Raw genomic sequence first — 26,806 nt, forward strand, 5'->3', positions numbered from 1 at the left:
ACAACACTCATTTGAACAGGTTGATTCATTGGCATGTGCAAAATAACATGATGTTTAACCTTGATAATGGGCACTTCGTGACATAACAAGCTTGATTAACATCTGGGTAAATCCAGGCCCTCCTATTAGCTATCACATGGCAGAGACAACTTGAATATTCCTAATTGGTTATTATATATTTCCTTATATAAATAGGGTGTTCATGGAACATGGCAACTGTTATAAGAGCTACAGGTAAGCAGTAACATTATAGGTGTGCAGAGGAATGTTTTACGATTCAATTTACAAAAGATAATCAAAGTGCTGAGGATCAAATTGAAGGACTGGTCCAAATAACATTGCTGTTGTGATTTTTACACTTCACATATTACTGAGTTGTTTTTAAGACTGCAGAAAAAGAAACTCTGAAAAATGTTTCAAATATAAAGGTCAGTGTAAAACAGTTTAGTTTTGTCTTGGCATATCAGCATTCTCATAAATCACAAACTCACTACGGCAAAACAACTGCGATATTGGTTTTTCAGATAATCATTTTCAGTTAGTCAGGCTCAATGTCTAAAGATCTGTTTACACAGTAGGTGTATTAAATATTTGGCAGAAATTGGCTGTAAATATTTAGACTAAAATATGTCAAATATATTTTTTTGGTTCACTGCTGTATAAACAGGGTGCAAAAAAACAAACAAACAAAAAACAATGGCAAAATAAAGCCATGAAAATGTTTGCATTATGTTTATTCAAATATATACTATGTTCAAAAGTATGAGGTCAGTTTTATTGTTATTTTTTGTTTTTAAGAAATTAATACTTTTACTCAGCTAGGATGCATTAAATCGATCAAAGGTGACAGTAAATTGAGTTATAATGTTACAAAAACATCTGTTTCAAATAAATGCTCTTTTAAACTTTCTATACATCAAAGAATCCAGAAAAATGTAAACAGTTTTCACAAAAATATTAAGAAGCACAACTGCTTTCAGCATTAATGTAAGAAGATTAAGAAATATTGATTTTTCTGAATGATAGGACTAAAAGACTAGAATAATGGAATAAAGAATACATTTACATTTTAAAATATATTACAATAGAAAACAGTTATTTTCCATTGTAATACATGTTTTTGATCAAATAAATGCAGTCTTTGTAAGCATAATAAAAATCTTTCTGACCCCAAACTTTTGAACGTGTATATATATTGACAATTGGATCATTGCATATTGACAGACTGTGCATATTGTGTCACTTTGCTCCTCATATTAGTTTTGGTGCTTTAACATGAGAAATATTCCACATATGTGTCTCCACACAGAGTTCTGGAAAAACAAAAACTCTATGCATCCTAGATAAACTTATGATGGAAAATTCTCCTTTGAGGTAAAAGCTGTCAGACATACACTATATTGCCAAAACTATTCGCTCACCCATCCAAATAATTAGAATCAGGTGTTCCAATCACTTCCATGGCCACAGGTGTATAAAATCAAGCACCTAGGCATGCAGACTGATTTTACAAACATTTGTGAAAGAATGGGTCACTCTCAGGATCTCAGTGAATTCCAGCGTGGAACTGTGCAACAAGTCCAGTCGTGAAATTTTCTCGCTCCTAAATATTCCACAGTCAACTGTCATTTGTATTTTAAGAAAGTGGAAGCATTTGGGAATGACAGCAACTCAGACACGAAGTGGTAGGCCACGTAAACTGACGGAGCGGGGTCAGCAGATGCTGAGGCGCATAGTGCGAAGAAGTCGCCAACTTTCTGCAGAGTCAATCACTACAGACCTCCGAACTTCATGTGGGCTTCAGATTAGCTCAAGAACAGTGCGCAGAGAGCTTCATGGAATGGGTTTCCATGGCCGAGCAGCTGCATCCAAGCCATACATCACCAAGTGCAATGCAAAGCGTCAGATGCAGTTGTGTAAACACCCTGGCACTGGACTCTAGAGCAGTGGAGACGCGTTCTCTGGAGAGACTAATCGCACTTCTCCATCTGGCAATCTGATGGACGAGTCTGGGTCTGACTGCGTTGTGCCAAGTGTAAAGTTTGGTGGAGGGGGGATTATGGTGTGGTGTTGTTTTTCAGGAGCTGGGCTTGGCCCCTTAGCTCCAGTGAAAGGAACTCTGAATGCTTCAGCATACTAAGACATTTTGGACAATTCCATGCTTCCGACTTTGTGGGAACAGTTTGGAGATGGCCCCTTCCTCTTCCAACATGACTGTGCACCAGTGCATAAAGCAAGGTCCATAAAGACATGGATGACAGGGTCTAGTGTGGATGAACTTGACTGGCCTGCACAGAGTCCTGACTTCAACCCGACAGAACACCTTTGGGATGAATTAGAGCAGAGACTGAGAGCCAGGCCTTCTCGTACAACATCAGTGTGTGACCTCACAAATGCGCTTCTGGAAGAATGGTCAAAAACACACTCCTAAACCTTGTGGACAGCCTTCCCAGAAGAGTTGAAGCTGTTATAGCTGCAAAGGGTGGACCAACGTCATTGAACCCTATGGATTAGGAATTGGAATTTCACTTAAGTTCATATGCGAGTCAAGGCAGGTGAGTGAATACTTTTGACAATATAGTGTATTTTCTTAAGTACATGGTTTGATTTGAATCATATTATGTTGCCATTCCTAATCAAAACACCATCCAACTGGTCAATTTGCCAATGGAATGTAATTTTGAACCCCTTGTGTAAAGAATTTGGCTAAACCTGTGACCATACACAACACGGTCTCCATTTTAAGTAAATCATAGCTTAACACTTTCACATTTCACTTTTTGTCCAACAGCTATGTGCTTAGTATCTTCCTGGGCACATCTACAGTACTGCCGATTATTAAGACGAACACTTACAATAATTAATGCTTGTGTGCAGTAATTCTGACTATGGGTGTTATAGTTGATTCGATATTTCAAAATATTTTCTTTAATCATTGAAAATACGTCCATGGATATATAGAATTTATGAAGCAAACTTTTAAATGCAATGCCATATAGGAAGTTTTACAGCATACCTCACATTATTCACATAAATGTCCTGTTGACCTGGCCTTTGGAAACCAGTGCAGGATCTCATTGTAAACTGTTCGGAGTAATTTAGTTTTGACTGGCAGTGTTCTGCTCTTTGCTCCTCTTCTGCAGGCCAAGATCTCGTTCTGCGACCTCTGAATAGGCAGAGGGCAGTGCTGCAGTACTAGCGGACACGTCCACAGCCTGGTTGCCAGATGGACCTTGTGAGCCAGGACTAACTCTGTTCTCAGCCATAAGTGGACTGGTCAGACCCAGACTGCTCAGAGCATCCAGTGTGCCATCAGGGTCCACCATTATATCAATCACTGGAGATTGAAAAGTCATGAAAAAAGGTATTTATTAGTATCTTATTAGATCTATAGTCAATCAATAAGGCGACCAAAAATGATCAATCATTCGGTCAATTAACAAACAAACAATCGAGCCTTGGATTTATATTCTTGGGACCTTAAAGCATACAGACTCTGTGGAGAACATTGGGTTGTAGTGAGTTTCTCTGAAACTATAATAAATACAAACCGGTCAAAATATGCACATCCAAAGTGGCTTGGCCAGGTGCAAGATCAAAGGATACATCAAATGATACAAAAAAAAAAAAAAAAAAAGACCTGGACACTGTTATCCTCCCTTTATTTAGACAAAGTTAAAAGTGGCAACGTTTTGGTCAAAGACCTTCGTCAGACCTTTCTAAATAAATGAGGATAATAGTGTGCAGATGTTTTTTTGTATCATTTACTATAATAAATATAAAACATTTAAAGTCCCCACTGTATCTTGATGAAATTCTCTGGGTTTAGTTATGACGTTATATATGGAGGTATAGTTATGACAGATTTTTCTGCTTTGTCTTTAAATATGACATCTCAAATAAGAAAATAACATAGAAAGAAGAAGCATTTTAATCAGAGGAACAGCTTTTGTGCATTCAAAAACAGAAAAAAGGGGCAAAAAAGATAAAAAGTGACAGTAATTATTTTACCAAAATAAGAAGGATCATACAAAATGCATGTTATTTGAAATTTATAAAAATGACCCCATTCAAAAGTTTACACACACTTGATTCCTAATACTGAGTTGTTACCTGAATGATCCACAGCTGGGTTTTTTATTAATTTTTTTTTAAGTGATACACACTGAGGACAGCTGAGGGACTCATATGCAACTATTACAAAAGGTTCAAATGCTCCCTAATGCATTAAGATCCGAGGGTGAAAACTTTTGAACAGAATGAAGATATATAAATTTTTCTTATTTTGCCTAAATAACATATTTTTTTCGTTTAGTATTGCCCTCCAGAAGCTACAGAAAATACTTACATGTTTCCCATAAGCCAAAATAAGTTAAATTTACCCTTATCCACAAATTCAAAAAGTTTTTACTCTCCAGCTCTTAATGCATCGTGTTTCCTTCTGAAGCATCAGTGAGCATTTGAACCTTCTGTAATGGTTGCATATGAGTCCCTCTGTTGTCCTCAGTGTGAAACAGGGGCGTCGGTAGACCCTTTTTACTCGGGCACATGCCCCAGTACAAATCTCCTGTGCCCCAGTAAAATCTTAAATTTGAGTTATAATTTACTTTGATAATCCCGAAATAAAGACATTAAACTATATGCAATAACTGAATTAACGCTTCTAAAAGCAGCGCAGTTTAACCCGAGGACTGCACGCAGATATCCATGGCTGTTAATTGTGTTGTAAATGCAACTAGCTTTCAAAAAAGAAAAGTGATATGAGTAATGGGGGACCTGTGCCCCAGAAGAGCTTTAGGTCTATCAACTCCCCTGGTGTGAAAAAATAGATCTCAAAATCATACGATCATTTTTGGAAAGGGTTTAAATAGTTGGAAATTCTCCGTTTATGTTATGTTTAGTTATGACATTATATATGGAGGTATAATTATGACAGATACTTCTGCTTTGTCTTAAAATATGACATCTCAAATAAGAAAATATCATAGAAAGAAGAAAGTATTTTAATCAGAAGAACATTTAAATTCAGGCACTTTATATACTCTTTTGTGCATACAAAAACAAATGGGCAAATGGGCAAAAAAAGATAAAAGGTGACAGTAAAATGTTTATAATGGAAAAAAAAGAAGGATCATGTGACATTGATGACTGGAGTAATGATGCTAAAAAAAATTCAGCTTTGCATATAACAGAGTCTTCTTTCAAAAACATTAAATAATCTTACCAACCCCACACTTAATAGTAGAGTTAGAGTGTCAAAAACTGTTTGGAAATTATGCCTGATTAAACTGTCAAAAATGCAAAAATGGTATGGTAATGATGCCTAATAGTGCTCTCTAAAGGTTGGAATAAACTCCATGACTTTTAAAATCTGAACAGATTTTGTGCCTCTAGGCATCATACACTTGACAACTTTGTAAATGGTTACAAAGAAAAACTGGGCATCATACACTAAAAAGCTGTGGATCACACTCAAGCTGACTTTCAAGTAAACACTTTGAAATAAGAAAAAGGTTTATTATAGTCTACCTTTTTCAAAAAAATGGAAAGAAAAACAAAAACTTTTCCACATCATACTAGTGCACAAAGTTACAGTATTATGACACTAAATGCTAAAAACTTTTTCTCTATTCTCATTAGGCTATTGTATGCCAGACATTTAAAGTATAAACAAGACAAGAACACCTTAGTACTGCTTACCTAGCAGCTGTCGTTCCACTCTCTTCAGATTCTGAAGTATTGAGGAAATCTCCTGAGAGTGATCAAATAAAAAAGAGTCAATAGAAAACCATCATAGGCTGCAAGAACTTAGATATAAGCCAATGAACATTCTATGAACTGTGAACATGGTTCAGTTAACTCATTATGTAAATATTCTAGCACTGTAGAGAGTGTTCCATTTTATTTTTTTGTCAGGTCGGTTGTTGTGCTCCTTCACTGCTTAACAGATTCTTCATTTCAAAAGTTCCAAGAGTTCAGCTGAGGCCAGCCTGCATTACAGCATAAGATTTACAGGCCTGTCACTGAACAGAGGTGGTACGCCTCAGACCTAATCTGAACGGTGACAAACCATGAGTCAAAAGCTCAGTCTAATTAAACTGAGAGATCCTCAACTGAAGCGGCTGTGATGTATGAACTCTGAAATCTACCAAAACATCAGGACAGCTTCACAGTCAATGGAAGAATAATCAATCTTGCTCAAAAATGTCCTCAACCCCCCCCCCCCCCTGCTGAAAAAACCAGCATATGCTGGTTAGGTATGTTTTGGTGCTGGTTTTAGCTGGTATATGCTGGTCCTTTGCTGGTTTATGCTGGTCCCTTGCTGGTTTTTGCTGGTTTATGCTGGTCATGTTGCTGGTTAATGCTGGTCCTTTGCTGGTTTATGCTGGTCCTTGACCAGCAACATGACCAGCATAAACCAGCAAAGGACCAGCATTAACCAGCTAAGGACCAGCATTAACCAGCTAAGGACCAGCATAAACCAGCAAGGGACCAGCATAAACCAGCAAAGGACCAGCATAAACCAGCTAAAACCAGCATCCCAGCACCAAAACATACCTAACCAGCATATGCTGGTTTTTTCAGCAGGGCCTACATTTAACTGGATATTTATTCACTTTGAATATGCTTTTATCCTAAACGACTTACAAACAAAGAAGGTTATTGGCACTTTGCACTAATGTAGCACACTTATGTGTCCTATATAGCCTATCTATATACATACAGTTGAGGTCAAAAGTTTACATCCCTCTTTCAGAATCTTCTAAATTATTTTACCAAAATAAGGGGGATCAAACACAATGCTTGTTATTGTTTATTTAGTACTGACCTGAGTAAGTTATTTCACATAAAGGATGTTTACATATAGTCCACAACAGAAAATAATAGTTTTCTAAAAATCACCTTCAAAAATCAAAAGTTTACATACACTTGTTTCCTGAATGATCCACAGTTGTGTTTTTTTTTTTGTCCTGAACAGTTAAACTGCCCACTGTTCTTCAGAAAAATTCTTCAGGTTCCACAAATTCTTTGGTTTTTCAGCATTTTTGTGTATTTGAACCCTTTCTAACAATGACTGTATGATTTTGAGATTTCATACTGATGACAACGGAGGGACTCATATGCAGTTGGTTCAAATGCTCACTGATGCTTCAGGACGACAAAACATGGATTAAGAGCCAGGGGTGAAAACTTTTTGAATTTGAAGTTCAGTGTATATTTAATTTATTTTGTCTTCTGGAAAACATGTAATTATCTTCTGTAGTCTCTGAAGGGCAGTACTAAATGAAAAAAAATATATAATATGTAGGAAAAATATGAAAAATGTACACATCTCTATTCTGTTCAAAAGTTTTCACCCCAGCTCGTAATGCATTGTTTCCTTCTTGAGCATCAGTGAGCATTTGAACCTTCTGTAATAGTTGCATATGAGTTCCCAGTTGTCCTCAGTGTGAAAAGATGGATCTCAAAAGCATATAGTCATTGTTGGAAAGGGTCCAAAAACATAAAAATGATGGAAAACCAAAGAATTTGTGGGACCTGAAGGATTTATCTGAAGAACAGCAGGCAGTTTAACTGTTCAAGACAAAGGGACTCATGAGCAAGGAACAACTCATGAATCAATGAATTTGAACAGGGTAATTTTTATAAATTCAGCTATTTTTTCTCTTGTGGACTATATGTAAACATCCTTTTTGAAAAACACCTTATTCAGGTCAGTACTTAATTAACAATAACATGCATTTTGATCCCTCTTGTTTTGGTAAAATAATTTACATTTTACAGATTCTGAAAGGGGGGTGTAAACTTTTGACCTCAACTGAACATACATATATGTCATGCCCAAAACTTAGTTTTAACCATAATAACAAACAAGGAAAGTAACACTTTCCACTAATGTAGCACACTTACTGTACATATCCTATGAGCTATTTTTCTTTCAATTTTTAGATTATTTAAGAACAAATAAATATATAACTTGAAATAAATAAATATTTAATTTGACCATGTTTTTATTTTTAAATATTCTGTTCTCACCTGATTAGAAGTCTTGAGGAGCGGCACCTCGTTCTCTGCCCGTAGTTTGCTTTCAATCTCCTCCCACTTTCGGTCCTTGTCTTTGAATAAAATCCTGCATAAACAGTAATAAATCAAAATATGGCCTTCCAGAACACCTTCCAGAACTAAAACTATAAATGTTGTACATAAAAAAAACATATCGAGTCAAGGTCAAAGATTCACAATGACTATTAGCGTAAATATTCCCTCAATACAATTCAAATTGTGCAGTCAAACTGATTACACAATACCTGATTACAAATTGTCAATATATTAATAAAAAAAAATAAAAAAATAAAAAAATAAAAAACAGTGCACCTGATTTTGTTGGCTGTCTTTTCCACAGCCTGTTTGATTTTTGCTGATAGCTGGGAGACTGATGCCAAAAGCAAACTGTCCAGCACACCCTGTAAATGCAGAATAAGCAGAGAGTGGCACTTTTATGCTGTCACTGTAGGAAATAAGATGCATTAAGAGACACATGACAAGATACTGCTTTCTATTATGACAAAAAGGAAATTCAGCGCCCTCTTGTGGAACACAAGTAACAAAATAAATTGGAGCTTCCAGTAACAGATACAATCATGATGTTAACTAACAGGATGCAAGCTCTTAAGATTTTCAAGATTCAGAAGATTTACCTCCTCTCTGCTCCAGGTCCTGCGGCGGATGGCGCGGGAATCCTGACTGCTGATAGCTCCGCGAGGTCTTAGTTCCACACCTCTGCCAGTGATCTCTGGAGCGCTGCCCAGAACATCCTCAAACACACGGCCCTCAACCTGAGAGAGGCAGCAAGCATATTACTTAGATTACTGATTAAACACTGCAGTAATCTTTTGTTATTTAAAAGTCAAATAAACATATCTGGCTAAACATGTCCACATGCATGCATTATTGTCTTATTATCCTATATTATTAAAATAACAATATTGAAGCATGATCTCTTAAACCATCAATATGCAAGCACACATTTAATTAACTATTGAATTAATCCTGTGAACAATGCACAGTATGCAAAACCACAGTCCTTCAAAGCCTTGTCAATATGTATTAAAATAGATCTCTACAGCCAAGGAATTAAATGGTCCATATAAATATGAAAGGCTCTGGTAATGATGTTGTTGTATTCTCACTGAAGCTGCAGGAGCAGAGGAAGGACTAACGGAGTCAATCTCTCCGGCAACGTCATGGATCTCACGTGCTAACATAGCCAGATCCTTAGCCAGGTCTTGACTTATTCTGTAACAAAGAAATGCAAAAGAATAATGATCTAAATCAACAATTCACTATAAATTATTTGTATTATGAGTAAAAGTAAATTTTACTTATAATGCAAAGGTGGCTGAAAATCATTTTTAAGGCATAAGCAGTGATGGGCAGCAACATCACTAAAGATGAAGATGCTATTAGTGGTAGTTGGAGAGAAGACAGGAAAGGACCTGCAGTGCTGCTGCACCACAAGACGGATCGCTGCCCACAAAGCTGTAGATCTGATACAAGCTATTAATTTGAGTTTCAATCAGTGGGAGTAGTTCCAGCATACACTAGAGTGTTTAAAAGTTTAGGATCAGTAAGATTTTTTTAAAAGACATCTATAGCAAAGTAAATAAATAAAATGCTTTCTAATCAACAAATAACCCTGAAAAAAAAAAATGTGTTGCTTTTTCGACAGAAATATTAAGCAACACAATCAAATCACCAAAATGAGAGATTTTTGTTTGTTATTATAGGACAATATTTGACCGAGATACAATTATTCGAAAATCTGGAATCTAAGGGTGCAAAAAAAATCAACATATTTAGAAAATTGCCTTTAAAGTTGCAATACATATTATTACTAATCAAAAATTAGGTTTTGATATATTTACGGTAGGCAATTTACAAAATATATGGCATAAAAGAAAAATGTATCATTTTGAACCATACAATGGATTATTGGCTATAGCTACAAATATACCCTTGCTGCTTATGACTGGTTTTGTGGTCCAGAGTCACATATTAGAATGATTTCTAAAGGATCATGTGACACTGAATACTTGATGCTGAAAATAGAAAATAGATACTTTCAGTTTCACAATATTACTGTTTTACTGTATTTTTGATTCAATAAATACAGCCTTGTTGAGAATTAAATACTTCTTTACAAAATGGTAGTGTAAATGACTTCCTATAGAAGTGATTTGCCCTGACAGTATACAGTGAGGTAATGTCAAATTAATATGACTTTATCACCTCAACAGACAGACATGCACATCAAATTGCAATATAATATTTAAATACCTCTGCTGAGCATGTTCTTTAATAAACAGGCATTTGAACAAATCACATTGCATCATAGTTAGTTCTATCCGGGGCCAGTTGCATAAACACAGTCACTACGTTAAGACTGGGTCTTAAAAACTCGCATAACTTTGGAGATTCAAATCTACTTTTTTGTGACTGAATTGAAAAAGTTAAAAAAGTGAGCAGTCTTGAAGAAAAAAATTACATGGCTAACTTTATAAGAATGCCAAGTTTTGTTATGAAACTCTAGATGGTGCAGGATGATGGGTCCTTACCACAAACTGATGATATTAAGTTTATTGTTAAACTACTTGGTACAAACATAAAGTTATTGTGAATAGGGTAAAGGGTAAAGAACAGAAATATAGTGAACAATATAAGAGAAATGAAGAAATGTTTATTTATAATAATTATCCAAATCATGCGTGACTGTACGGTTGATATGTCAATAAAAAACATGGTATAGCATATACGTTGCCATACTGCTATACATGTTATACAGATACTTAAAAATATTTTTTTAGCTTTGTGGACCCTGAAGGTTAGGAGATGTATCCAATAGACTAATAAAGTTAAAGGAATGTTTATTATTGCAAAATAACTCATGACATAGTTCTCTGAATTTAAAACTATTTTTCTTCAAACCATACGGTAGAGTTTTATAAATAACATAAATTAAAAAAAAGTGCTTTAAGAATTTTAAGTTAAATATTTTTTTCATTAGCTCCTTTTAGGGGTGAAAGTTAAAGGGTTAAAGATCCTTTGAAACCCTTCACCTTCCCCAACTCCACCTGTGTAGAATTGCTATGCGCTATATGCTTGCTGTTAGCTATTACCTGGCGATCTCCTCACTGTGGGCGGTCCAGTCTCTCATGTAATCATCCTGTTCTCTGCTAGACTGGTGTCGTAACATAGAGATGCCTCCGGGGCTGGGTGTTGCAGGGGCTGAACCCCCCAGTTGTGTCACCCGTGGAGCCAATGGACGTTGGCGAGCGTGTTGAGTGGGGTGGCGGTTGGAGCCATACTCATCCTCTGAGGTAGAAGCGTATTCGATAGGTACCCGGCGCCACCTTCCACTAGCTATAAAGACGACATATAACAAGATTGTTTTAACTTACTTTTCAGCCAGTTATCCTTTCTAGTACATTTTTACTCGAAAGACTGACCTGCAGGTGTACTTTGAACATAGGGAGTACCAAGACACTTATCAGGCAGTTTGGAAGCGCTGTTAGCTCTTGCTCTGGGGGCCGTGACAGATGAGGGGGCCGCTGTAGAGCGGAGACCAAGCCGCAGTGCGCTCTCCGGGGCGGGCCGTGTGACGAAGCCCCTGATCTTGCCTGATGTAGCCTCCGAGTCACTCCGAGCTGAAGGAGAGCCCACTCGTGGCCTCCGTGGCTGAGCAAGTGCTTCAATTCGAGAGAGGGTCCTGCGCCCAGCTGAAGGCCTTGATGCAGAACTAGCAGTAGAGGCCTCTGAAGCAACAGACATACGATCGACATCAGCAAGGTCAGTGTCAGAAGCTTCTCCCAGCCGTGCACGGCGAAGAAGTGAAGCTCGTGTGGGTCTGGGCCGTGGAAGGGTTGTTGGTTTTGAGCTGGCAGTTGCAGGAGCTACGTTCATCTTTGCTCCTCTTGTTTTGACACTTGTTGGCTCTGGCTTAGAGCTGGTATTTTGACCCCGTCCCTGAGGTCGTTTTACCGAAGCATCCTGGGTAAGAGAAGAGCTCAAGTCATCGTCTGTCAGGTCGAGAGATGTCCAAGCCCTGGAGCCAGCTGAACCAGAGGGCTGAGCTTTGCCTTTCCTTTCTGTGGCGCTGGTGTTTTTATTAGTTGCTTCGCGGCCTGGACCTCCGGCTGACCGTTTCCTTTGGACTGTCTTACGTCCTCCTTCTCCTCCAGCTTGGCTGAGTGTGCTTGTCGTATCAATGTCAGATTCAGGTGAGACAGACCCCTCCAGGGAGTAGCTCAGTGGATCTGCAAGGTCTGATAAAGTTGTTTCCAGAAAAGCAGCCACAGCCTCTGAGTCTTTTAGCATGGTGGCAGCATCAATGCCCTCATTGATGACTCCCATTTCCCTGGGCTGGTTTGAGGCACTGGGCCCATCAATGCATGGTATGAGCTCTAAAGGAACATTAGCGCTCGACCGTTCCACCGTAAAGCTCTCTTGCCTCAGTAGTGGCTTCCCTGTCTTCTCTCTGTCCTCATCTCCCTTCTTTCGTCTCCCATCATCTTGTTTCTTCTCAATCTGTCTAGCTTGAGCTCCTGGTTGACCAAGTTTACTCTGGATTTTGGGCGGAGCTGGCTTGTTCGCTTTGGACCGATCTATGTCTGTGCTAGCTGAAGCCATTCCTGTAACTCTTTGCCCAGTTTTAGAGACTCTATTGATCTGATCTACTTTCTCCTGAAGTTCTAGATCCTGTTTCTCAGATGAAGGAGCTTTTCGCCTGGATTGGCTTTGTGGATTCATAACAGGAGCCAGTCGATCCATAGCAGAGTCTTCAGAGGGGAGCTGTGGGAGGGTCCTTCTTTTGCGTTCAGATACACTGATATCAGCTGTTGAAACAAAAGAAAATTTGTCAAAAATCAAACTTAAATACAAAACCAAAGTGTTTTTGAGATGTTTGAGAGCTCTTGAACCTTTTTCATCTGTGGAAAGCATAGTGGGTTCAGCTCCGGATCCCTCGGGATCGGTCCGTATATGACTTGCAGCTAGACTAGCCCATTGTGAGACCCACCTTGGACCTCCTACTACAACCAAGTCATCTGGTAGCACCTTAAAATAAGAACAGGCAGAAAATTTGTTTTTTTAATCTGAGAAACAAATGATTGAGGCAACCTGTGTTCCCTTTCGATACTTTCACTCGTACTGCGTCGAAGACGCTATGGGAAAAGCTCCTTTTCTCCTGAGACTGAAGCATTTCAATAACGCAGTGTAACTGCACGGCCATTGGTTCGTGCAGTGATAAAAAGACGAACCAATGGCTCGGCAGCGGAGCTGCACGAGCCTATGGCGATGATTCGCGCCCGATCGCGCCAAAAGGGGCGGAGTATCTGGCTATATAAGCGTGCATTTAGCCATAGGATCTCAGATCCTTCTCCTTCAGCGACGACTTCTTTGCTGATCTACGAGACTTGATGCTACTCGCCGTTGACACGCCTTCGCAGCGGATCAAGCTGAACGAGAGACCCTCTCTGCTCGTCTGATTAGCCGCTTCTCCGCCGCCTTCAGCGTCGCAGCAGCAGCGGTCCCAGCTGATCCCCTGCCGCCATCCGGTGAGTATAAAAGGGCTTATTTCTAAGAAGTAAGTTCTAAAAGAGCAAATTTTCTAGCGACGTTGTTGCAAATGTCGCGATGCGAGTGGCTCGTGCAGGGCTCTGCACGATGTAGAAGGGCAGTGAGTGCCGCTCACTGAGACGGAATGCTGTCGCTGACAGTTTGAGTCTCGCTCTTTTCGCTCGCTAACCCCGTTCTCCCGTTTCTTATCTCTCAGCAAGGCTCGGAGAAAGAGACAGTGGAGTCAGGGAACTAAACAACAGGGTTTGAACGATCGTACGCCGGCAGTGAGCCCGCGTGCTCGCTCTTCCCGTTGCCTTTGATCTGACAAGCTCGCATTTGTTTGTGTGTGTGTGTGTGTGTGTGTTGCTAGGGAGACGGACTGCGTTCACTACGAAAGCCCGGTCCGCTCGCAGAAGGCGCTCCAGCTCTCATGTCTCTCTCCTCCCAGTAATCTCGGAGGAAGCAGCAGCGAGTTGTGAGCTGAGCAATCATGCACGAGCATTCTCATGCCGACACATATTGTGCAAGCTTTATTGATTTGCCAGCGTGTGTTACTCGCGAGGATCAGATGCACTCGTTACACGAGCGGCTTTAATCCTCCCAGGCAGATCAGAGCGAAGCACTGTTACATCTATTACTGACGGCTTTGCTTTCGTGTATGCGTCGCTTATGCCGCGCTCACAGAGGCGAGCTGCTTTCATTATTAATAGTATGGACATGTTCGCTCGCGGGAGTCGCCCCGCCTCCCCCTTCTCACGTTTCTCTTCTCTCAGTTACCTCGGAGAAAGAAACGGTGAATGCGCGATCAGACTTAAGTGACGTAACGCCGGCAAAGCCCCGCGTTCGTCACTCTGTGCAGTCTTTGATCAGTGTTATGTGAGGATCTGCGCCTCTCGCCTTATCGAGCGGCTCTATCCTTCTGAGCAAATCGGAGCAGAAAGCTGTCACCTATGATTCTATATTGCTGACAGCTTCATATTTCAGTGCGCCTCTCGCCTGGGCCACGCCCACGCTGAGGTTGCATGCTCTGAGACAGACAGCTCTCTCTGCGAGTGTTTACGTCTGGATCTGCTTTGCTCACAGCTCGATTTCTCAATGAAGACGGCCCCGCCCCTCCCTCGTCTGCTACGAGCAGAACTGAGAGGATGTGCGCAGCGTTTTAAACTGCCTATGTTTATACAAAGATCATCAGTACTCCTCTTTTTGAGCGGTTTGATCTTTTTAGGTGGATTAAAGGAGAATGCTGTCACTGTGATCATTACTGACAGCTTCAATTTGGATGCGTCCTGGCCACGCCCACGCTGAGGCTGCGCTCGTTGAGACGATGAGTGTTATGTCTCGCTGGCGGCTCGTTTCTCAGTGAAGACGGCCCCGCCCCTCCCCTCGTCTGCTACGAGCAGAACTGAGAGGATGTGCGCAGCGTTTTAAACTACCTATATGTTAATACAAAGATCATCATTACTCCTCTTTTTGAGCGGTTTGATCTTTTTAGGTGGATTAAATGAGAATGCTGTCACTGATCATTACTGACAGCTTCAAATTGGATGCGTCTGGGCCATGCCCACGCTGAGGCTGCGCTTGTTGAGACGATGAGTGTTATATCTCGCTGGCGGCTCGTTTTCTCAGTGGAAAATGTTGTGACCCCTGGGCCCTTTCTGACAGCGTCCTCACAACCTGCCATTGTCATAACGGTCAGTTGCTCGAACCAATGCAACCCCTTGCCACGCGGGCCGAGGCCTGGCAAGCCATCCCCGGAGTGTCAAGTGGGTTCTGGGCATAATAGAACGAGGTTACACACGTCAGTTCGCTTGAAGACCACCACGCTTCAGCGGGGTCTCCACCTCAGTTCACAGCAAAGACGTAGAAGTTTTGCGTACGGAGGTGAGGGATTTGTTGGCAAAGGTGCCGTAGATACGGTTCCCCCAACACAGAGCGAGTCAGGCTTCTACAGCCGTTTCTTCCTCGTTCCAAAGAAGGATGGCAGTCTAAGACCCATCCTCGACCTCAGACGTCTGAATCGCGCCCTCATGAGACGGCCGTTCAGAATGCTTACGCTAAAGCAGATCCTCTCGCAGATATGCACAGAGGACTGCTTTTGCTCACTGGATCTGAAAGATGCATACTTCCATATCCAGATTGCCCCCCGTCACAGGCAATTCTTGAGATTCGCCTTCGAGGTATTGGCTTATCAATATACAGTCCTTCTGTTCGGACTGTCCTTAGCTCCCCGCACGTTTACGAAGTGCATGGACGCAGCGCTTTTCCCCCCTGAGACAGATGGGAATCCGCGTCTCGAATTACCTCGACGACTGGCTCATCCTGGCCCAGTCGGAGGACGAGCTAATACACCACAGATCCATAATCCTCAGCCACTTAGTGTGCCTAGGACTCAGGGTCAATTTTGCCAAGAGCGTGCTGTCTCCCAGCCAACGTATTTCATTCCTGGGAGCAGTTTTCGACTCAACCCGAATGGAGTTGCGCCGCAACGAGCCCAGGCTATTTGCAGGCTCGCGGCCTCCTTCAAAGTCGGAGCCCTTCGCCCTCTCAAGGCTTTTCAGAAGATGCTCGGCCTGATGGCCTCGGCATCCCCAGTACTTCAGTTGGGCCTGCTTCAAATGCGCCCTCTGCAGTTCTGGCTGAAACCAAAGGTTCCTCCTCAAGCCTGGCGTCTAGGACGCCTACGTATCAAGGTAGATCAGGCCTGTGTCACAGCTCTGATTCCTTGGAAGAACTCTCAATGGATGGAACAGGGCGTTCCCCTGGACATGGTATTCAGAAGGAAAGTGGTCTCGACAGATGCCTCCAACTCAGGTTGGGGGGCACTGTGCGACAGCCAGCCTGCATTCGACCAATGGTCGAAAGCAGAGAGTCGCCTTCACATCAACTGCCTAGGAATGCTAGCAGTGTGTTTAGGCCTCCACACCCTTCTGCCGGTCTTAAAGGGACACCACGTCTTAGTCCGCTCGGACAGTATGACAGTGGTGTCTTACATAAATCACCAGGGAGGTCTTTCGTCGAGACATCTATCACGTTAGTGAAACGTCTCCTAAAGTGGGCTCAACTGCACTTCCGCTCGTTGAGAGCAACACATGTGCCAGGCAGGCTGAACCAGGGAGCAGACATGCTGTCTCGGAGCAACGTCTCCTCAGACGAGTGGATGCTTCACCCCCAAATGGTTCAGGAAATATGGGAGGTCTTCGGCAAGGCGCAAGTAGATCTTTTCGCCTCAGAAGACAATTATCACTGCCCAATCTATTTTTTAAAGGAACAGGATGTATTGGCCCGCGAGTGGCCCAATCTCCTTTTGTATGCGTTTCCCCCGACTGCCCTGGTACCACGGGTCATAAGGCGAGTCAGGGAGCAGAAGCTCAAAGTCCTGTTAGTGGCCCCATTCTGGCAGAACCAGCATTGGTTTCCAGATCTTCCTCGGCTGCTTTCAACAGCGCCGTGGCCCATTCCACTGAGACGAGATCTCTTAACACAGGCAAACAGAACGCTATGGCACCCCCCACCGGAATTGTGGGCGCTGCACGTATGGTCTCTCGACGGGAGCCTACAAGTCTCCCTGAGGCCTTTTTGAGCACTATCTCTCAAGCCAGAGCACCCTCTACAAGGCGGCTCTATGATCTTAAGTGGTCTGTCTTTTCCGCCTGGTGTTCCACCCGCGGTGCAGATCCGAATTTATGCGACATGTCAGTGATATTGTCCTTCCTTCAGGAGCTATTGGACAAGGGAAGATCTCCCTCCACGCTCAAGGTCTATGTGACATCCATAGCGGCATTCCATTACCTTATAAATGGTCAATCTGTGGGAAAGAACGATCTGGTCGTTCGTTTCTTGAAGGGGTCAAGAAGGCTTAACCCCCCTTCGCCCCATCACAGTCCCTTCTTGGGACCTACCCACGGTGCTGAGGGCTCTGAGAAGCCCTCCCTTTGAGCCGCTTCAGTCCACTGACCTTCGCCCTCTAACGCTGAAAACTGCCCTGCTCTTAGCATTGGCATCAGTCAAACGTATGGGTGAAGTACAGGCGCTCTTTGTGAGCCCCATATGCTTGGAATTCGGGCTAAATGACTCTAAAGTCATCCTGAAGCCAAGACGTGGTTATGTACCTAAAGTCTCTCGACGCCATTCAGAGACCAAATTATTTCCCTCTTGGCTCTTCCTCCTTCGGAGCAAGACCAGGATTTTAATCCCCTCTGCCCCGTTAGGGCATTGAGGTGTTATGTAGAGCGTTCTGCTTCCTTTAGGCAGTCAGAACAGCTGTTTGTGTGTTTCGGTGGCCGCGCCAAGGGGTCTTCGGTCACGAAACAGGTTATCCAAATGGATAGTAGAAGCCATCATGCTGGCTTACTCTTCTTTGGGCCTACAATGTCCCATGGGGGTAAGAGCCCATTCGACTAGAGGCATCGCCTCGTCCTGGGCCTGGTCTAGTGGCGTTTCCATAGCAGAAATTTGTGCGGCGGCCGGCTGGGCCTCGCCGTCCACATTTGCTAGATTTTATAATCTGGACGTCCCGGTCTTACAGACTCGGGTGCTTCTGCATAATGGGATAACTGTTACCAGTAATAAATGTTATGTGGTACGCTTTGGCCTCAGTGGAGCTCCAAACTGCACTTAAATCCCTGGAACGGATGTTTATCACGTTATCTTGATTAAACAGATTGGCCCATACTAGCCCTTCAGTGCTAGGGCCGTGTCAGTCGTTCCTCTACCATAGCAACGGCGGGATTGTACTGGTTCCCCATAGCGTCTTCGACGCAGTACGAGTGAAAGTATCGAAAGGGAACGTACTCGGTTACTTTCGTAACCTCGGTTCCCTGAGATACGGGAACGAGTACTGCGTTGCTGGCCGTGCTATGTAGCTGCACGACTCAGTCGTCGCTTCAGTCGAAGTACCTGAGATCCTATGGCTAAATGCACGCTTATATAGCCAGATACTCCGCCCCTTTTGGCGCGATCGGGCGCGAATCATCGCCATAGGCTCGTGCAGCTCCGCTGCCGAGCCATTGGTTCATCTTTTTATCACTGCACGAACCAATGGCCGTGCAGTTACACTGCGTTATTGAAATGCTTCAGTCTCAGGAGAAAAGGAGCTTTTCCCATAGCGTCTTCGACGCAGTACTCGTTCCCGTATCTCAGGGAACCGAGGTTACGAAAGTAACCGAGTACGTTTCCTAGTACTCTACAAAGTGAAACTGATACTGATGGTCTTGACAGAATATCTTCATGGAGTTTATAATGTCTCCAAAAAAGTATGCCAAATATTACTGATACTGTATACCTCTGCACCAACATAACCAGTTGGTGTGGTTTCCATGGCTCCAGATCTTGGACAGATGGTTCCTCTATCTCTCTGGTGTTTTGGAAAACGCAGTTTAGTCAGGGCTTGGTTATCCTCCACCCCAAAAACCTAAAACATAATACATTCAACATCATTATTGCATATCAGCAACTGACAGTCGTTGCCATTTTAGAAAGACTTCAAGTCTATCAGTTTTGACAAAGTACAAGAAAACATAATATCTACACTTCTGTAGGTCTACCTTATCAATCATACGCCTGGCCTCTTCCTCCTCAGCATTGCCATTTTCCAGCTCAATGGTGTAGGTCCCTCTATCGCTTTGGTCATCTGTATGTCCCCTATTTGAAGTCTCTTGAGACCCAGTGCTTTGCTCTCTGGTCACGCTGACTTTCTGTGGCGAAGAACGTTGAACACTTTTGCCAACTTCACCCCCTACCGGTGCCATCTTTTTAGCTGCAGATGATGGCTTGTGTTGGAAGAGATCTTCCCTCCCACTGAAAGGGCCTTCTGTCCTCTGCACACCCTGACTATTTCTATAACGCTCCTGCAGGAACGCCCTCCGGCTACTGAGCTGTTCTCCCAGTGCATTCTCTGAGTCACTCTGTGTGCCATCCTCATGTTTACTGCCTGAAGGGAGATAAATGTACAGATGGATGGTCGAAAGCACATGACCAATTTCTTGTGACTGTAGCCAATGGTATTCAGAAGGCATTTCATCATTCATAGGTCAAAAATATGACACTCAGCCTTTTTTGGGCCAGTATCTATTCATTTATTAAAAAATACGCAAAAATTATATTCTTACATTCAATAACTTGTCCATTTCAAAATAAAAATTCATTTAGTTTTTATTTAGTTTTCTGAAATATTCGATAATTTGACTTTTTATGAAAAGTTTATTTCCAATAGTAAAATGTCTTGAGGTGCAAATCACCAAACAAAGTAATGATATTTATTTATTAAAGTGTTCTTATGTATTATATTGAAATGCTACTGTGTTTTAAATTTAAAAAATCGCAATATTTGATACGACTGAAAAAACCCTTGAAAATGTGTTTTAATAAAAATATGAACACTCCAATCTCCAATCTGATCTCCAACCTGATTTTTCCGCGGAATGCAAAATACAGGTACGTTTCGTGATTTATTCAATGTGAAATGTCCATTGAGTGTTGCTAAAGGGTGTTTTCCTGGAGCAGATAAACGTATATACGGTATGTTTTATGTGACGTTGGTTTTGCATGTGTTACCGCAGTTCTGACTTGAAATGTGCACTGGTGCTATAATTCTAACGCTCTGTGATGCTTTAAAACGTTTTAAAATAATGTACCATCTGCACTACGCTTAAACCTACCTGATAGTATGAACAAAAGCGAATGTGACGTAAGCGAATGTGTACACTTCTCCTTGAACAGCATTACAAAAATAGACCCAATAGCAACTCCTCACTCCTTACCCTTACCTCTAAGACTCTTTAGCTGAACCGGCAAATCACTCTTCACGCTGTCTCCATCATCCTCAGCAACAGATTCAGAGCGAGCTAGTGGCAGCTCATTCTGTGCTAGCCAGTCTGCCACCTTTACCTCCGCTGCCACCATGGCGGCCTGCAAGGCACTCAGCTCTTCCCCTGCCCCTCGTTTTGGCTTCTGTCGATGGTCTTGAGAACCTTTTGAAGCTCGCTCTTTACCCTTCCCAGAAGCAACTATGTCAAACTCAATAGTGAAGGAGGCATGTCCATGTGTTCCACCCTCCGATGCAGGAATTGTGGAAGCTGACGCAACCGCCTCTGAACTATTAGGGAGGCTTTCTCCTGTGTCTCCCCCTACTGGAGGAGTCTCCTTAGAGGGGATCTCAAAGTAGCTTGGTTCCTGGGTCCCTAAGTTCTGTGTTGTGGCTCCTGGTCCCACTTGTGGCTTTGCTGCAGTGTCCTTACGAGCTGCATGAACGCAGAACATAAGGAAGTGAAATCAAATTCATGAAATCAGACCAAATTAACTTAACAGCAATGTACATTCTCTGAAAAAGGTTTATAAGCTGTCACTGGAGCAGTACTTTTTCAAAAAGTGCTCCTTTCTGCCTTATTTACCCCTATCAATACCTTAAACCCTGTTGAAAAAACTGCATATGCTGGTTAAGTAGGTTTTGATGCTAGCTTAAGCTGGTCCTTTGCTGGTTTATGCTGGTCTTTTTGCTGGTTTATGCTGGTTTTTGCTGGTTTATGCTGGCCCTTTGCTGGTTTATACTGGTCTTTTGCTGGTTTATGCTGGTCTTTTTGCTGGTTTATGCTGGTTTTTTGCTGGTTTATGCTGGTTTTTTTTGCTGGTTTATGCTAGTCCTTTGCTGGTTTATGCTGGTTTTTGCTGGTTTATGCTGGCCCTTTGCTAGTTTATGCTGGTCCTTTGCTGGTTTATGCTGGTCTTTTTGCTGGTTTATGCTGGTCTTTTTGCTGGTTTATGCTGGTCCTTTGCTGGTTTATGCTGGTCTTTTTGCTGGTTTATGCTGGTCCTTTGCTGGTTTATGCTGGTCTTTTGCTGGTTTATGCTGGTCTTTTTCCTGGTTTATGCTAGTCTTTTTGCTGGTTTATGCTGGTCCTTTGCTGGTTTATGCTGGTCTTTTGCTGGTTTATGCTGCTCTTTTTCCTGGTTTATGCTAGTCTATTTGCTGGTTTATGCTGGTCCTTTGCTGGTTTATGCTGGTCTTTTGCTGGTTTATGCTGGTCTTTTTGCTGGTTTATGCTGGTCTTTTTGCTGTTTTATGCTGGTCCTTTGCTGGTTTATGCTGGTCTTTTGCTGGTTTATGTTGCTCTTTTTCCTGGTTTATGCTAGTCCTTTGCTGGTTTATGCTGGTTTTTGCTGGTTTATGCTGGCCCTTTGCTGGTTTATGCTGGTCTTTTGCTGGTTTATGCTGGTCTTTTGCTGGTTTATGCTGGTCTTTTTGCTGGTTTATGCTAGTCCTTTGCTGGTTTATGCTGGTTTATGCTGGCCCTTTGCTGGTTTATGCTGGTCTTTTGCTGGTTTATGCTGGTCTTTTGCTGGTTTATGCTGGTCTTTTGCTGGTTTTGCCGGTCCTTTGCTGGTTTATGCTGGTCTTTTGCTGGTTTATACTGATCCTTTTGCTGGTTTATGCTGGTCCTTTGCTGGTTTATGCTGGTCTTTTGCTGGTTTATGCTGGTCCTTTGCTGGTTTATGCTGGTCTTTTGCTGGTTTATGCTGGTCCATTGCTGGTTTATGCTGGTCCTTGACCAGCACATGACCAGCTAAGCACCAGCATAAACCAGCAAATGACCAGCATAAACCAGCTAAGGACCATCTTAAACCAGCATCAAATCATACCTAACCACCATAGCAACAACAAAACCAGCTTACCAGCATATGCTGTTTTTTTCACCAGGGAAGGTACACATTAATACCTCAAGTGTACACATTATTTGGGTTAGTTCACCCAAAAATAAAAATTCTGTCATTGATTACTCACCCTCATTACTCACCCTCATGTCATTACAAAGTCGTAAGACATAAATTAAGATATTTTTGATAAAATACAAGATCTTTCTGACCCTTCATAGACAGCAACACAATTGGCCCAACTTTAAGGCCCATAAAGGTAATAAGGACATGTTAAAAAGGTAATGTCAAAGTAGTCCATGTGACATCTGTGGTTCAACCAAGGTCTTACGGGTTTGTAATGACAAAAGAGTGAGTAAACAATGACAGAATTTTCATTTTTGGGTGAACTAACCCCTTTAATAGTACAATAGTACCCTGGTGGAAAAAAAAACAGCTAAAACCAGCCTAGGCTAGTTGGCTGGTTTTAGCTGGTCAACCAGCCTGGTTTTAACTGGTAATAGCTGGTCAGTAGGCTGGTTTTAGCTGGTGGTTTGCCAGCCTGGCCAGGCTGGAAAAGTGGACAAAATCCCTCTAAAACCAGCTAGGCTGGGAGACCAGCTAATACCAGCGACTTCCAGCTTAAACCAGCTAAGACCAGCCAACCAGCCTAGGCTGGTATTACCTGTTTTTTTTTTTTCAGCAGGGTAGCAGCTTTACAGTACAATTTTGAGAGTGTATCTTACATGCTTCACATCTAGCTTGTTTTTGCTCAGACGTCTTTGCATCGTGCTTCCCAGAATTTTCATCATCTGCGTCCCCGTCACCCCACCAAGATGGCTGTCCATAAAGAGGGGTTCCTCTGTGGAGCACAGCTATGTCTCCTGTTGAAAGTTTGAGATACTTTGAGTTTAGGAAGCTACATGCAACTTTTTGTAGTGGAAACTCACATACAACCCATCTTCTACTCACCTGAAACCTTCTCTTCTGGTTTTGGTGGTGGCTCTGAAGGTCTGGCCTCTGCATCTTTTCCTCCCTCTGCCCCTTTGACCTCTGGGCTTTTGGTGTTTTCCCCTGATGGTGAAGGCTTCTTGGTTAGCTGAAGCTGACTGGTGAACTTTTCGTGCTGTCAATGAAGGTGGAAGTAAGAAAGTCAGAATACTAGATACACACACTGACAGACATTACATAAAAACTTAAGTTGGTAAAATTTTGAAAGCCTGTGTATTATTGCATTTTTATTTACCTTCAGTGCTTCCTCTGGAACATGTAACTCTCCACGCACCACGGTAAATAGGTTGGTATGTAAGATGGGTTAAGGAAAAAACAATATATAGAAATGCAAATGCATTCATAAAATCTTCTACGCATGAGTCTTTTCTTTTGCAAACATAGCCAATATATTGTAATGTGGTTGTACAAACCATTTAAAGTACAAAAAAATCAAACCAGACAATCAAAATGTGATTTATTTTGAATCTGAAAGGATATCATAGCCAAACCGTAATTTGTCACCCATTTTCAAAGTCATATACTGCTGTTCTTGTATACGGACATCATTAACAAATGTCTACAGGAGACAAAAGGAGGCCATCTGTCACCATATGCTTTCCATCATACCAGCAAAGATAAAATGAAAATCTGTTATGGATGGACACATTTCTCACCCCATTCAGGCTGCCCAGGTCTTTAACTTTATGTTCATCTGCAGCTACTTCATAATTGATGACGGCGTGCTGCTTGTCTACACTACGAGACTGGAATTTAAAGAAAAGATAATAGATAATGGGAATAAATAATATGGTGTATAACAGATTTGTGGAATTCAAGGTGAAGCTGGACGGGAGTAAATTATCTGTGAATTGTCCAAAAAAGTATTCATGGCACTTCACACAAATAGATTACAAAATATTGACTGAAACTTTGATACAAAGTTTACTTGAAGGTTACTAGTGAAAGTTATAAAATAACCATCACAAAATATATTTTAAATGTATCTTTTTTTTTACATTTTAGCAATAAAGAATATAACTACTAAACAGAATTTCTAAAATACAGGATTAACCTGCATGTTTAGGCAAATTTGACAAGAATGCTAAGGCGTAAAATTAAGCGATCACTGATTTTGGTAACAAGGTTGATTGGGAGTGCATGACAGACATTTGACAGACATTTGATTGGCCTACTTTTCATGGTATGTTATGATATGTTAGATAACATGATATGTTAGATAAAAAAACATTTGGTGACACCAAAGTGTACCTGTTTGTGGAAAGTGCCATATACAGAATGCATAGTTATAGATCCAGGGAGAGCTGACTCTAACCTTGAAGGGACAATGGCATGATTCTCCTGCTTGTGTAGGAGTAACAGTGATCAAGTTACCTGTAGCATAAGCTCACAATCGTCACGTCCCACAAAGATCATTTCCCGGGGAAGGCGGTGCCTTGTTCCCCCACCACTCACCAAGAACCAGGATGTCAAACTCATCTTGACTTAACCAGGCCTCCTGTTTTCCTCCTGATCTCTCTCTAGGTCATTCTGTTGAGAGGTCAGAGAAGAACTATGGCTGACAGTTCATTTACAGCCTGGTAAACTTAAATTACATGAGGTGAATATAGAGGAAATAATGTATCTACTCTAAAACATGATTCACTTTCAACAAACAAATACCCTGCATAAGCTGAAAGAGCCTAGTATTAACTATAACACAATAATTTGGCTATACAGCTTGGCATGAACTATGCTTTCTATAAGTTAAAGAGTACATGAGTCTAAATACACCCTGTGGAAATGAATTCCTTCATTCCTGAAAAAAATTGGATAATTTATTGCAGCACCAGACAAGCAGCTGACTCCTCTAACAACTTAAACAATGCATCTCTTTCCATGCTAAAAGGATGAAATCAGGTTCCCTTCTTTAAGGATTTCAAGCAATTAAAAAATTGTATTTTAATCAAAGAAGGGACAGAGAGAGAAACTAAAATTAGAGATGCTACCTAGACCTATACCAATAACAAAGTGCTTAACAAAACCAACCTGAGAATCAGTTTCCCGAACAATATTTCAGTAATCACAAGTGTTGTGCATCTAGAATCAAAACTCCTTTGTGAAGTCCTGGTAAACAAGTTGTTTTAAACAGCTTCTTCTTAGTGAATCTTTTGAAACAGTATGCATGTTATTTTTTTATTAAGAACTGAGCTGAATAAAATATTTCACATAAAAGTTAACATATAGCCCATGAGAGAAAAAAATAGTTGAATTTATAAAAATGACCCTGTTCAAAAGTTTACATACACTTGATTCTTAATACTGTTTTGTTACTGAATGATCCCCAGCTGTGTGTTTCTTGTTTAGTGATAGTTGTCCCTTGTTTGTCTTGAACGGTTAAACTGCCTGCTGTTCTTCAGAAAAAATCCTTCAGGTCCCACAAATTTGGTTTTTCAGCATTTTTGAGTATTAGAACCCTTTCCAACAATGACTGTATGATTTTGAGATCCATCTTATCACACTGAGGACAACTGAGGGACTCGTATGCAACTATTTCAGAAGGTTTGAACGCTCGCTGATGCTCCAGAAGGACAAACGATGCATTAGGAGCCAGGGGTGTAAACTTTTGAACAGAATAAAGATGTGTACATTTTTCTTATTTTGCCTCAATATCATATCTTTTTCATGTAGTACTGCCCTTCAGAAGATACATAAGATGTTTCCCAGAAGACAAAATAAGTTAAATTTACCCCGATCTTTAAATTCAAAAATTTAGTGCATTGTGTAGTCAAGAAGATCATTGTGGCTTGTGAATGACTCTGTTCTGTATCAAGACACTAACAGAAGGTATTACCTTCTGATTGATACCATGTTGAATGTTTGCTTTAAAAAAAAATAATTTAAGAAATTAACTGTTGTGGACCAAGGTGGAGAAACACTTCATTTTTTTATATTACAAAAGCATTATTCGAAAGGGAGCCAGTTCTTCAATTCTGCATGCTGACCAACCCTTGGACACTGCATAGTGAAAAGTGATATGACCCGATATGACTGTAGCAATCCACAAGAGACAAATACGGGAGATGATCAAGATGATGATGCATCAGAAAAATGAGACCAATGAACAACACATTTGCATGCCATTTAAGTCCATCTGCACAGTTCCCGTTACAGCAGAACTTCATTCACATTTCTGTAATGCGAAAAAATGTCTAATTTGTGGAATGGATAAACAAATAAATAAGCCCGATTTTCTTTTATGTCACCTTATATGCATATGTGCAGCATCATCATCTGAAGAAGCGGCACATCATTTGCGTGTGAGTGGAGCGTCAGTCTCCGCCTCTGCCTTCAAGCACTGGCCTTGTGCACCGGTAATGACAGATCTGATGTTTATTCTAAGAGACGGTCGCTCCCTCACTATATACACCCAGCGCATATTTTAATACATGCTTCTTTTATATGTAGCGGTGCGCATTTATGTACACTAGCTATATATATAGCGCTCATAAGGAGAAGCCTATAAATCGACGCATGTATAGGCCTAAATGTATTTAAATAAGCGTGCTTCTGT

The 26,806-nt window shown here is 41.4% G+C and overlaps 1 protein-coding gene across 1 annotated transcript; it reads right to left on the reverse strand.

Annotated features, from left to right (window-relative positions):
* Positions 1 to 1,012: 1,012 nt before the first annotated feature.
* On the reverse strand, positions 1,013 to 24,766 carry cep170ab (centrosomal protein 170Ab). The gene is made up of 18 exons (XM_073851990.1): positions 24,628 to 24,766; positions 23,910 to 23,999; positions 23,734 to 23,812; positions 23,489 to 23,547; positions 23,215 to 23,368; positions 22,989 to 23,126; positions 20,382 to 20,855; positions 19,161 to 19,546; positions 18,899 to 19,027; positions 12,978 to 13,113; positions 11,508 to 12,893; positions 11,178 to 11,421; positions 9,192 to 9,297; positions 8,700 to 8,837; positions 8,377 to 8,465; positions 8,038 to 8,131; positions 5,701 to 5,752; positions 1,013 to 3,337 (listed from the first exon to the last, which is right to left on the reverse strand). The coding sequence occupies exons 1-18, from the start codon at positions 24,730 to 24,732 to the stop codon at positions 3,099 to 3,101; spliced, it is 4,098 nt and encodes a 1,365-aa protein (XP_073708091.1). The 5' UTR covers positions 24,733 to 24,766; the 3' UTR covers positions 1,013 to 3,098.
* Between the last annotated feature and the right edge of the window lie 2,040 nt (positions 24,767 to 26,806).

The sequence above is a fragment of the Garra rufa genome, chromosome 12 (genome assembly GCF_049309525.1).
Source record: "Garra rufa chromosome 12, GarRuf1.0, whole genome shotgun sequence".
NCBI lineage: Eukaryota > Metazoa > Chordata > Actinopteri > Cypriniformes > Cyprinidae > Garra > Garra rufa.